The sequence below is a fragment of the Arvicanthis niloticus genome, chromosome 14 (genome assembly GCF_011762505.2).
Source record: "Arvicanthis niloticus isolate mArvNil1 chromosome 14, mArvNil1.pat.X, whole genome shotgun sequence".
NCBI lineage: Eukaryota > Metazoa > Chordata > Mammalia > Rodentia > Muridae > Arvicanthis > Arvicanthis niloticus.
The window spans coordinates 50,988,853-51,002,624 of NC_047671.1; the positions used below are offsets into that span (position 1 = coordinate 50,988,853).

Sequence of the window (13,772 nt, forward strand, 5' to 3'; positions counted from 1 at the left end):
TATTAAACAACTTCAGGAGATGAGGTGTGGCTGGGGTGGTGGCCAGCTGCTGAGGTCCTGGGCCCGATACTGAGCACCCAGAGGAATTCCAAGGTGGCTTTTGGCCAAATAGGTGACAAGTAAGATTCTGCCTGAGAGCAGTTTGTCAGCACAATTGGACCCTGACACCTGGCCAGACTGGGTGCCTAGGGAAGGGAGAGAAAATGGTATCTAAGGAAACAGAGTAGTCAAGGTTGGATGTCTTGTAATAACAACTACAGCAGTATTAGGTCAAATTTATTGCGAGCTTATACCAGATCCTGCACTTTCTGCTTTATATTTGCTTCCTTGTTCAGTCCTCAAAAGGCTTTCTGCACAGCAGGCATGGCTAGTATTACTACTGTTATTCCCATTGGCCATATGAAGAAACCAAGGCTTAGTAAAATCAATTGTTTTAGGGGCTAGAGACATGGCTCAACTGTTAAGAGCGCTGGTTTCTCCTCCAGAGGACCCAGGTTTAATTCGCTGCATCCACACAGGGGCTCACAACCATCTGTAACAACAGTCTCCGGAAGTCTGATGCCTTCTTCTGACCTCTCTGGGCAGGCATGCTGTACACAGACATACATACAGGCAAACACCCATACACATAAAATAAAAACAAATTAACCTTCTTCCAAAAAAAAAAAATAGAATCAATTATCTTGTCCAAGTTCACATAGTAAGTAGCAATCCAAGTCAGTGGACGCGGCAGTTCACTGTGGAAACCTAGGCCTGGGAGTGGAGCTGTGGAGAATGAAGAGGGAAAAGCCAGATTGACCCCTAAGAAAGTGGGGGTGGGGTGGGGAGAAAGAGTGGGATAGACAGTGTATAAATAGTAGGCCTGTTTTTATCCCTACACATGGCTGAATCAGGCAAAGTGCTCTCTGTCTGGCACAATTTGAAGGCTCTGAATGCCAACCCAGCCCTGTGTCAAACTCCCTACCCAGCACGTCCCTGGGAGCCGAAATACTTACTGAGGGAGTCATTATTTGAGTCAGGACATTGACTCCAGGCGACCCCCCTCCTCGTAAAATTACAACCGTCGGAAAAGAAACACATCTATCCTGCACGGGTTGCACACACTCGAGGTTAGATTGTTGGGTCCTTTGAGAGGAAAGCTTATGTTTGAGAGAGTGGTCTCAGTATCCAAAGAAAAGTATGAGGCTTGCCCCATAATCATAAGGCTTGTTCTATAATCTGTGTCTCTCTGGTTGCAAAAGCCTGGGAACTATATCGCATAGCTCAGAAATCCTAAAGTAGACTTTATCCCCTGGGGGAAAGCAGTGGAAGCCACTCCTAACTTCCTTTACTGTTGCTGGACTGGCATCAAATGATTGCAACTTCGTGTCTGGTCACTTTGCCCTCAGGAGACCAGCTGGCATTCGTGTTTCTAATTTTTAAGCGATAAACGAATTATTCTTTACTGCTTGGTATCTTCTGAGCGCAGATACCTAGTGTAGAACGAGGACTTGTCAGAGATGCAGAGGCAGAGGCCAGGAACAGCTCTCAGATCACCTTTCGCTAGGCTGCACCGAGACCCGCGTAGGAGGAAAGGTAGGATCCAGTCTTCGCCACCTGCTGGTCATTCGCCCTACACCCACACTCCAGTCACTGCTGCTCTGGCCTGGTCCCAAAAATGTGAGCGCCTCCCGGTCCTCCCGCCGCGACCGCCTAGTCCGGGGCAGCGCTGTCGGCGCCTCCAGCCAGGCTAGCTTCCCGGCGCGGGAGGGGGAGGGGAGGGGGCGGCGCCGGGCGGGGCGGGGCTCCCACTCCTTCCCCGGAGCCTTATTCCCGGCCGCGCGCTGCGAGCGAGCGCTCAGTCGGCCCGGGGAGCTGCACGAGGCTGGTCGGCCTGACGGACCTTCAAAGGCTGGAGCGGACGCGCGGACCGACTCTGAACAGACAGACTAACCGCGGCCGCAAGGTTCCCAGACAGGATCTCACCCAGAAGCAGGCAGCGGACAGTGCCTAGTGTAATCTCGCTGTCCTCCGCCGCCTGGCTCCGTGCAGGCGTCCAGCGGCCGCCGCATCCAAAGTGATCGCTGCCTTCCCGTCTCCGCCAGGCTCGGGACCATGAAGCTGCTGCCGTCGGTGGTGCTGAAGCTCTTTCTGGCCGCAGGTAAGAGCTCATATGTCTCTGAGGTCGGGGGTGGGGTGGGCGCCGTGCGGGGGACACGTGGGAAGGTCGCCGCGGCACCCCCCACCCGCCGAGCGGGCCACTTGGTGGGGCCCGTGCTCCCTGAAGGGCGGGCGTGGACCTCGATGGCGTGGTAGAGCAGGGTCTAGGCAAAGGGTCTTATTGCGGCCTCCTCTCTTCTCTTGTCCAGTGTTGTCCGCGTTGGTGACCGGTGAGAGTCTGGAGCGGGTTCGGAGAGGTCTGGCGGCAGCAACCAGCAACCCCGACCCTCCCACTGGATCCACAAACCAGCTGCTACCCACGGGAGGTGATCGTGCTCAGGAGGTCCAGGATTTGGAAGGGACAGACCTGGACCTTTTCAAAGGTGGGTGCGGAGGCTGCCTAACCTTAGATGCTGTTCTCAGCTGAAGAATGCACAGGCCTAAGGCTTATGCTTTTGCCCCTATCCCCCACCCCCGGGGAACTGAAGGGATGTTTATGGAAGACTTCAAGGAAAAGCTTATGACCTGACTGGAGTTGGGGGTTGTGGAATACAGTTTAGTCATTCTTGTCTTTGGTCTCACCTAGTGTGGAGGTCTTACTTTATATTTTAGAGAAAGTGAAGGAAGCTGGTTGTCCTCTGAGGTAAGCTAGATGATAGAAGGAAGGCATGGTAGAGATGCTTTCTCTAGAGTTTCTATGCCAAAAATAAAGTGCAAGTCCTATTTGATGTATGACTATATATGTGATTATATATAAAAAGTTAATAGATGGGAACGTTGAAAGTGTGCAATGATAGTCTCCTTCATCCACCCATCTCCAGGCTAGAGGATGAGAGGGCAGTGAGGAACTCTTAGTTTTGGTAAATGAGGCCAGCACCCCTGCAGCTGGCTATAAATGATGAACGTTGGGGCCCTGGGAGGCTACTATTTTGAAATGCTGAGGGTCTGAAACTTATAGAAACCACTGGAATACCTAAGGAGACTCCAGGAAGAAGAGCTATGTATGATCCTATAACCTGTATCTGGGGCTGAGCACAGGGACTGGTCAGAGTCCTGAACCTGAGGACCTCCCTGCCTCTGGTCACTTGCAGTGATTCTCAGAGGCTGAGCTAGCCCAAAGCCCTGTGGGCCCCGGAATGACTATATTTGGTTAGAAAGAGACACACCTGTTCAGCTCCACCTGCTGCTTAACATGCCTGCTCCCTCCTTACCCAAGACTACCCTAGGTTCTTTCTCTACTTTGCATAAGTCAAGTCTGCTCTAAAACTGGGAGTCTGGGATCCCACACATCATTCTCTCAACAGTGGCCCCCTGGGGTCACCCATGTCCTGAACAGTCTGGATTCTCCTGGTTCTCTCTCTCTCTCTCTTAGGCTGGATAGGGCTGGGCAGGGCTGTGACTCACCCCCCACCCACATGGCTGCTTCTCTTACCTCTGCCAACCTGACTCACTGCTCCCTCTCCTCAGCAGGAGCCTAACTTGTCAGTCTTATTCTGCATCTCTCTGATTGCCTTGGGTTCTGCTGCTTTGCTTCCTTGGAGTTCTGATAACTGGCTTCCTCTGGCCACCTGCAAAACCTTTTGAGCATTATAGAAGCCTGGAACAGGACAAGATAGCATTGCTCCAATCCTAATCCTGTAGTACTCTGGGGCAAGTCCCTGCCTTTTGGGATCTAACAGTTTTCATCATGAAAATGCCCTGGCATTCTTGAAGTCTCATTTATCTTGAGGATTCTATGTCCCTAGTGTAACCTATCATGTTCATCTTTCTGCCAGACTCAAGCTATAGCTATGGACAGTAAACACCTTTTAACTATTGGGTTCAGGGATGGGGAAGGCTGGCATCTGACTCCTGGGCTTATGACCAGTCCCTGCTAGATATGACATTGCCCCCTCCCCATATCTGCAGCCTGGAAAGAAGAGTGGGGTTGTCATAGTCCAGTTCCTTCCGGATAGTTCCTTGTACATATTGTAACGCCCTCCCTATCCCAGGAATAAAGAATTTGGGGATGAATCTAATTGGATGTTTGAAAACATGGAAGAATTGTTAAAGGGCAGAGGGCAGGGCAGATATCTTGCCTAAACTCAAAAAAGTAAGGCCTTTTAAGTCAGAAATGGCTCGTTTTCTGTTTCAGAGCTAGGTTCTGCACCAAACCCATCACTCCCTGTGACCAATGGGAATTCCAGAGGAGAGTTCCCAATCTATAGACACTCTTATTTTAGAAGCTTCCTACCCCAAACAGCCACATTCCTTCTCCCAAAGCAATTTTTGTCTGTGACACAGTCTTTCTGCAAGTGGGTCACTGAGTACAGGGCCAGGAAATGAGGCTGAGAGCTACAATAGAATCGAGCTCATGGAGGATCACAGTAGAAAGCACGCATGTGAATGCCAGGCTGGTAGCTTTGCGCTGTGACCTGCAGTTACTCTGGCTTTCTTAGAACAAAGCCCTTCTTCCTTGGGACTTAACACAATCTCTATTTCCTCTTAAAAGTTTCCTCTTTCTAGTGGTTTTTAAAGAGTTTTCCCAGGCCTCTGACTACAGGTGGGATCAAAGAGTGTGTGCATCCTCATCAGTCGGTTTGGGGGTTACCCATCTGTAATTCCATGTTCCCGATGCTGGGGTGGGTCTGGGAGACTGAGGTCAACCTGGCTTGTATCTGGAGATACCTTTTCAAAGGGACAGAGTAGAAACACTTACGGAGTACCTTTTCCTTGCAGTTGCTTTCTCCTCCAAGCCGCAAGCCCTGGCCACCCCAAGCAAAGAAAAGAATGGGAAAAAGAAGAGGAAAGGCAAGGGGTTAGGAAAGAAGAGAGACCCATGCCTTAGGAAATACAAGGACTACTGCATCCACGGAGAGTGCAGATACCTGAAGGATCTCCGTATTCCCTCTTGCAAGTAAGTGCTCCACTCCCAGAAGGAATCTCATTGTCACACTGCCAGCCACATGTTCTGTTTGTCACTGTTCCTTGAATTCATAATTTCACCCAGTTTCTTTTCAACCTCTGGGAGGAAGTTCAAAGGAAGGGACATATTTTTAGTCAGCGGAAGTCCCTGCCGCCACCACCACCAAAGAGGATGTAACTTCCTGTGGCGTGGGGTTGTGACTCTCCTCAATCCTTCAGGACACTTCCTCCTGCCTACCTTTAAATGAGTGTGTGTCCATGAGAGCTGGCACTTGTGAAGGAGGACCTTAATTCCTGGACACTTCTCTGGAAAGGAAAGCTGATAGGAAACACAGCAGATAGGTTTCCCGGTAGCTGATATGAGGTGCCTTAAGTCGAGTGCTGTGCCGGTGTGTGTACTCAAGTGCATGCATGTGGACAAGCAGGTGTGCCTTGATCCTAAGGCATAGCAGGACTACACAGAGAGAAAGCAGCATGTAGTGGGAGTCGAAGCTCCTCCTCTTTACTTTTTCACCCAGGCAAGGGATAGAAGGATGTGGGAGACATAGAGGATGCTGAGCTTGTGGGGAATAGGGGGTTAGAGAACACTTTTTGTGTGTGTGCAAGATTATCAGTGGAACCCAACTCAGCCTGCAGCATCACTGCTCCCTGTCAAGAGTGTGGATGGAGGGGTTGTGGGTTCAGTATCCTCTCATAGGCAAAACCCAGCAAGTAGCCACCTTGGCAACCCCTCAGGGATGACGATGGTGTTATGCTCTCTGACAAGCAAATTGTGGCCACTGTGCCTGAAGCCAATATCCCATATCAGGCTACAGATATCCCCTCTCTTCCCTGTCAAGAGAGAGAAAGGCTCTTGGAACCCTGTGACTCTTTGTAAGAGACTCTGGACAGTTCAGGATGCTGTTGGGTATACACTGCCTCCCCTCCTGTCCAAAAAAAAAAAAAAAAAAAAAAAAATCTGTCTGTATGGCATCTCTTTTACCTGTGACTAGCATGGGTCCTTTTAACTTTCATAAGCACCCAAATCTTATCTAATGACACACAGCAGATCTATCCTGTATTTAGCAATCGGCAGACAGATCTATTCTCACCTTCACAGACAGTGTGTCCTTTCCTGTAATGTCCTAGGCAGGAGTTTGGTGTATTGGAGAGGCTTGGTTAAGAATGGCAGAATCAGCCAGCTGGTGGTAGCACACACCCTTATGCTTTTAATACCAGTACTCAGAGACAGAGGCAAGTGGATCTCTGAGTTCGAGGCCAGCCTGGTCTACAGAGCCAGTTTCAGAACAGCCAGGGATACTCAAAGAGACCACTGTCTTGAAAAACCAAAAAACAACAACAAAAAAGGTAGAGTCTCAGTCTGCTCCTTTCCAATGTCCTGGGACAGGACAGAAAATGTTTGTCTTAAATGTGTAAAATGGCACCATTAACTCAGGGTGGAGAGAGTGACTCTTAGGGTAGTCAAGACAGACTAGAGCCAGGAGTCTGTCTAGCCATGCTGTCTCGGGATGTTTGTGGCTCAGGGTGTTTTGTTGAATAGATTTGCAGGGCTTCCATTGATCAGCCAAGAAGCAGGGCTTCCCTGATCTCCTAAACTCAGAGAACCCAAGAAGTGTGCTTAAGGCCACCTAGTGGCCCTAGGAATAGTGATAATAATCATATCGCTATTAGTGGTGTTATTTCTTTGAAGCCTTCATTGTTTACATTTAAATCCAGTTCAGCCCAGCAGGCATGGTGAGCACTTACTCTGTCTGAAGGAATGAAAGGTGATGATGGTCTTTGGGGTTTCCAAAAGCCCTCTGCTGGGAGGGCAGAACTTTCTCTACTTGGAAAATGAGGAAACCACAGAGAGCAAGTAGGAAGTTATTTGCATGAGATCAAGAGCTAAATAAGTTCATGGGAAGAAAATGGGGTCTCACTCCTATCCCAGCATGCTTTTCATGTTCCCAGGACACACTGGGTGTTGGCTTTCCTCCTCTATGCCTGTCCTTCTAGAGCCTGAGCAGAATTTTATGGGAGGCAGCTGTTGTCCTAGAACACTCCTTAGGATTTGACTACTCTAAGAGCACAGCAAGCATCCAGAAGGTTTTGTGTCAACTTCCTAGGCAGACTTCATAGGGTGGGTTCTTTGACATAGAGCTCCTGGTTTTGGGCAATGTGATGTCTGTGCACCTACATCTGTGTCCCTCTTTGTGACTTCTCCTCTACTTTAGACCCAGAAGCTGCTAGCCAGGGTGTGTCCAGGCTGCTGTGGTGAACTTGAGGCTAACTGGCTTCCTAAACCAGCCTTTGACAGCCGCCAGGAACAGGAAAATCCTTCTGTGTCACCAGCCAAAATTTGCCCTCAAAGAGCAGTTTTCTTGCGCTTCTGACTGGCTGCTGACCCAGAAACTGAATGCAGGGTTTCCTGTGGCTAGAGCAAACCTGGGGGGTAGTTGGGTTGGGAAGGACTCCGCTGGATGAAAGGCAAGCTTGGAGCTGCGCTGTGCACACTGCTCACGTGCAGAGAAGCCCCTTCCTTGACTTCATCTGGCTTGAACATCTCGTTTCTTGAGAAACAGGCTTTACCCTCTGGTTTGATTTTATAATAACTCACATAAGTGGGCCCGGGGTTTTTCATGATGCTCCAACAAGATAGGCTTTTATTACTTCTGATTTTACATGAGGAAACCAAAGCTTAGAAAAGTAATGAGACTTGCCCAAGATCACCTGGCTAGAAATAGCAGAACCAGTCTGGAACTCACTTATTCTGATCCCCTCTCTCAAATGATGCTTCCTTCACCTCCTGGAGTAGATACGGAGATATATAAGATTATCTCTGGCCTCTAGAAGGAGCTTATGTTGTCATGTAAGTTCTGAAGTGGGTCATAGATGTGCAGAGGAGAAACATGTCCTAGTTTGATGGATGTGTGTGTGTTGGCTTGAGAGAAGACACATGATCTTGCCCTGCATCCAGGGATGCTCAGAATGTACTCAACCCCCCTTCTTCTCCGGGGGAAGCCAGGCTCTGACGGGAGGGGGAAGTGGGTAATATTAGTACATTTACATTATTATCCTTTTGACTCAGGACTGAGGTGGTAGAGGGATTATATAACTGAATTGCGGGACTCTGAGGCCAAGTTTTATTTCTACCATCTGAGTAACTACCTGTGGGGTTTGAGTGATGGCTTGGAACTGCAAAACAGCTTCAGATTCAGCTTCCCTCCCCTGCCATAGCATAGTTGCTGAGGTCATCCAGACTGCTGGGTTAAATCCAGGGCTCTACTACTCTCTAACTTTGTAATCTTGGCATGTTATTTATTGGAAGTTAAGCCTTGGTTTCTTAAAAATGGGGATGGTGACCTCTACTTCACTGGTGGTCTGACCTTAAATGTTAAATGATATTGAAAGGCCCCAAGTTCAAGCCTCAGCACCAAAGGCCAAATAAAATAATCCTTGTGAAGCAGTTAGCGCAGAGTACTTGGCTCATGGTAGGCCTTTATTATTTGCTATTTATTATCAAAGCTGTGAATAATAAGCAATGATGATGATGATGATGATAATGTGGTCAGAGAACAGATCAGATAGTCCCAGGACCTACCAGATTTTTTTTTTATTTTTATTTTTATTTTTTTTAAGGATTACCTGCATTGCTCAAAGGGGTCGAAATTGTAGCTTCTGACCTTGGTCTTGCTGCTTCCTAGTTCTGAGATTTGACAGATCACTTAATCTTTTTGATCCCTTATCTCTGTGCACACAGGATTTTCCAGAAACATTCCCAGGAGCTTCCTTTAGGTCCTGGAAGGGTAGGGGTATTGTTAGAGATATTTTTCCTGATTCCAACTCAGGGACCAGGCATACTGAAGAGGCTAGATAAGGAACGTATTCTGTCCTTTGTGGGGCTGACCTACCTTTATGCTGCTCTGAACCTAGAAGTAGGTGCCGGGCAGTCCTAAGGTAGGGAGGGACAGGGATGCAGTGCTACCCATCCTGACCCCTGTGCCATTGCCAGAGTCAATAGCTCTGCTCCATGGAGCCTCCCAGGGCCCTGCCAGCAGGAAGGATGCATTCATCCTGGCTCTGGGGCTCTAGGTGCACACCTCTTTCCAGAGAAGGTGCGATTCAGAGTAGAGGGCCACAGGTTCTCCGTGCCTCCTTCAACAGATGCTGGCCTAACATCCCCAAGCTGACAAGCCTACCCCCTAGCCCAGCTGGTGGGTGAGCAGTCGTGGGGGCTCATGAGCAAAGTTAGAGGGTTCACACCAATGTTGCTGCCCTATCGCTGAGACCTAGGGAAGCCACGGGCACTTTTCTCTAGCGTGGGGCTCCCCCTACATCAAAGGATATCAAGGGTGAGAAGGGATGTCTTCTCTTCCTAACAGTTTTCAGGAAATGCTTTGTGTTTGAAGAAGGGGTTGTCACATGATTTGTTTCTTGAGTGAGAAGAGCTCTGGGGATTGTTTCTAACATTCTTTCCTGATGTGACAGGGTGGCTGGGCAGGAAGATGTTATCTTGGTTTGTTTGCTTTGTGCCCTGAGATAAAGGAGAACCGAGAGGCCAGCCTTCGGAGGCCAAAGGCTGTCGTTCAGCTCCCAGGTTGGGAGTTAGGAGTTAAATGAAGGAAATGAGAAAAATGATTCCTGGCAGAGAGACAGGCCTATTAATAGGCCGAGCAGCAGTGGGGAGGGACTGCCTGCTGGATGCATTGATGGGCAAGGCTGGGTTTATTTCTGGGTCAGAATGTCGAAGGGCCTCTCTAGATAGAGGAAGAGGTTCTGAGTAGCCCTGCTCAGTCCATCAGCCCTGATGCTCAAGTCCTCAGAAGTAGCTTAAGCAGAACACCTTAGCACAGATGTAAGAGATCAGGCCCATGTGGAATACATCTAAACTGAACCTTCAACTCCTCCTTCACTTTTTCCCTGCCCAAAGCAGGACTCTGGGGGTGGGGTGGGTGGAAAGAGAGTCAGATGGGGTGCATACACCATTAACTCTATCTTCTTCTTGTTATTCTAGCTGCCTCCCTGGTTACCATGGACAGAGGTGTCATGGGCTGACCCTACCGGTGGAGAATCCCCTATATACATATGACCACACTACAGTCTTGGCTGTGGTGGCTGTAGTACTGTCGTCTGTCTGTCTTCTTGTCATCGTGGGACTTCTCATGTTTAGGTGAATGTTTAGAGCCTTGCAGGCTTGTTTTTCTGAGTCACTCATTCACTTCTTTCTTACCCTTGGACTTAGAGCCTCTCCTCATACCCCTAGCTGCTGGCCTCAATATTGTATACTTTCTAGAAACTATTTTTTTTTTTTACCTGACACAGCATGAGACCACTGTGTAAAGCCCAGGGTACCTATTGCCAGGCCAGGCCATACAAGTTCTGTTCCTCTGTTCTCGTGGGTTCATTTTCTACCTGTGACCTGCTCATTCACCCATAGAGGCACCTTTTAAACATTTCTTCCCCTGGCATTAATGCATGGTTTGGTAGTAAAGGCATAGATAATATTATTGATGGTAATCTTTCAGTAATTGTACTCTATAAGGATATTTTGTGGACCAAATAATGCTAAAACCACTAAAGTCAGGGGTGACAGGTACACACCTGCTATGAAGCCATCCTGGGCTACATAGGAAATGCTAGTGCAGTCTGGCTTACTAGGTGCTGTCTCTAAAAACATGATTATATATGCATACACAAATATATATCTAAATCCTCTGCTGGTAGAGACAGGAATCTCTCGGAGAAGTTAAATTCTGGCTAAAGACTCATGAGCTGCCATACCCTCTGGGCTTTTTGAAGAAATAGATCACTGTCGTGGGAGTCTCTTGAGAGGGCTGGCTGAGGGGCCTACCTACACTTTGTCATTTCTTCACAATTTTTTCCTTATTTTCCTCAGGTACCATAGGCGAGGAGGTTATGACTTGGAAAGTGAAGAGAAAGTGAAGTTGGGCGTGGCTAGCTCCCACTGAGGAGGACCTGGGCTCAAGGTAATGCTCCATCCTTTGTCCTGGGCAGTAAAGGCAGACAGGCCAAGGCATGGGTGGGTCTGGGGTCTGCTTCAGTGAGTGTTGAATTCTCTTGGTTAGAGATAGCAGGGGGCAGGTTACTACTGTGACATCTGAGTTCCAACACAGAACTGTTTTCAGAGACTCTGGCTAGGTTACAAGGCTGTGGTACCCCCAGTTCCCCTTCCTAACCCTCTTTGCATTCTGTAAGATTGAACCCAGCTTTAAATGCCTCCCTCATATGTTACAGGAACCTTCAGAGGCTACTTCTGAGACAGTGGTTCATTACAAGTTCTACAGAGGAGAAATACTTCACCAGCAGCCATGAAGACTTCTTCATTCATTCCCAGTTGCTACCCTGACTGGGCCTCCTGTAATTGCTCTGCAAAAATCTCAGAGCCTCTAAGTGCCAAACAGACTATGCCCACTGGGATCCGGATCAGAAGAAAGCAGGAGGAAGCGAGCCCTTCAGGCCTTCCCGATCCTCCTCCACTGAACCCAACGGTTTGTTTAAACACTTAGCTTCTGGATTAAAGTGTCAGCTAGTTTCCATAGGCTCCAGGATTTTTGACTGTAAAAAAAAAAAAAAAAAAAAAAAAAAGGAGAGGAAGGATGAGTGGTTTATGGACTGGAAGAGAGCAACAGAGTTGAGAAGCAAGTGTTCAAGTAGCCACAAGGGATCTGCTGTTTGGACCCGCCAGCACGCTGGATTTGATGAGCTAACTGTGAAATACCACAAGCCCGAGAACTCTTGAGTTTTGGGACTTTTCTACCCAGAGGGGAAAAATAACAAGTATTTTTGTTGTTTTGTTGTTGTTGTTTTTGTTTGTTTGTTTGTAAATGCCTCTTAAATTATATATTTATTTTATTCTATGTATGTTAATATATTTAGTTTTTAACAATCTAACAATAATATTTCAAGTGCCTAGACTGTTACTTTGGCCATGTCTTGGCCACCTCTCTGCAGCTCTACCATCTGGCTCAATGCCATGCTCCCATTTGCTCTGTAACCCATCAGTAGTAATTTATTGTCTGTCTACATTTCAGGAGATGACCCTGTAGCAGAGTATCCCGGGGGCGGGGGGGGGGGGGGTGTATGGTCAGAGTGCGGGGATTGATTTGGGCAGAGCCACTCTGTGAGTTGGACTGCAGTCTTGCCTAGGTGATTTTTGTCTACCGTTTGTGTTTCAAAAGCCCAAGGTGCTGATGTCAATGTGTACTAGATACTGGTGTTTGCCTGTGTCCTCTCCCTGCCAAATCTCAGAAGAGATTGGGCATCCACGCCTGCAGCTTCCTGGAACTCCATCACCCTGTCTCACTCCCTTTGTGTCAAGACATTTCCCTTATCCTGCCATTCTTCTGGTGCTACTCCATGTAGGGGTTGGCAGAGCACAGGACAGTTTGGAGAAAGCATTAGTAAAAGAAAAAGGCTGAGGAAGAACAGGGAATTTTGGAGTTGACTATTCTTGTTAATTGATATTTATCAGTTAGTACAGAGAAGGTTGGTGGGAGGGAAGGTTTTAGGTGAGGAGACTACTTTCTCACCAAGACTATAATGTATGCTGTCACAGTCCCCATGGAAGGCTCTAGTGCCATTTCTGAACTGTTACAACCTATATTTCCAAAACCTGGTTCATATTTATACTTTGTGATCCAAATAAAGATAACCCTTACTCCATCCATGTTCTGTTTAGTTTTTGGTTTGGTATTTGTTTGCTTGTTTGTTTAGGGTCTCACTATTGAGCCCTGGCTGTCCTGGAACTCTCTATGTAGACTAGGCTGGTCTTGAACTCAGATCTATCAGCCATTGCCTCCTGAGTGCTTGCACCATCACGCCTGGCTTGTTTTGTTTTTATGGGCATCTCACAATTGCCAATTGCTCTCCTTTATTATTTATTTTTCCTTTTTTTTTTTTTTTTTTTTTAACAAAGTCTCACTACATAGTCCTAGCTGACTTAGAACTTAGAGATCTACACGTCTTTGCCTCTTGAGTGATGACATTAATGATGTATAAGCTACCCTGGCCAGTTTGCTCTTCTTATTTTTTGAGTCAGTCTCTCATTGAACCCAGAGCTGACCAGGCTAGTGGGCCAATGAGCTTCAGGGATTACCCTGTGTCTGGTTCTACTATCCAGGGTCTGGAGTTACAGACATGTCAGTGTGTTGGCTTTTATAAGGGAACTAGGGATACAAACAAAGGCCCTTGTGTTTGCATATTAAACACTTTACTGACTGAGCCATTCCCCAGCCCTGTTCTGCTCAGATTACCTGGGATCTGTTTAACACAGAAATTTTCTCTTTCTTTCTTTTTGTTTTACTTTTTTGTTGGTTGGTTGGTTGGTTGGTTGGTTGGTTGGTGGGTTGGTGGGTTGGTTGGTTGGTTGTATGGTTGACTGGTTGGCTGGTGTTTTTGTTTTTGTGTTTTTGAGACAGGGTTTCTCTGTGTCTCTCTGGCTGTCCTGGAACTCATTCTGTAGTTTAAGCTGGCCTTAACTCAGAGATCTGACTGCCTCTGCCTTCTGAGTGCTAGAATTAAAGGAGTGTGCACTGCCACTTCATGACAACACAGGAGTTTTTTTTAAGCTGTCTCAGTGTCAGACATGTTTATGTACACTGTTCTCACTGTCCACAACTCCATGGTGGGATGCTATTAACTAGCTCATTTTCCTAAAAGAGGAGTCTGAGTCTTAAGTTGTACACCTTGCCTAAGAATACACAGTGACCAGTTACTCTGTTTTGATACTT

At 47.6% G+C, this 13,772-nt stretch overlaps 1 protein-coding gene across 1 annotated transcript; it reads left to right on the plus strand.

Moving 5' to 3' along the window:
* Positions 1-1,793: 1,793 nt before the first annotated feature.
* On the plus strand, positions 1,794-12,705 carry Hbegf (heparin binding EGF like growth factor). Its single transcript, XM_034518701.2, has 6 exons — positions 1,794-2,140; positions 2,349-2,522; positions 4,858-5,035; positions 10,037-10,192; positions 10,919-11,009; positions 11,278-12,705. Exons 1-5 carry the CDS (start codon positions 2,095-2,097, stop codon positions 10,989-10,991), a joined length of 627 nt encoding a protein of 208 aa, XP_034374592.1. The 5' UTR covers positions 1,794-2,094; the 3' UTR covers positions 10,992-11,009; positions 11,278-12,705.
* The last annotated feature ends 1,067 nt before the right edge of the window (positions 12,706-13,772 follow it).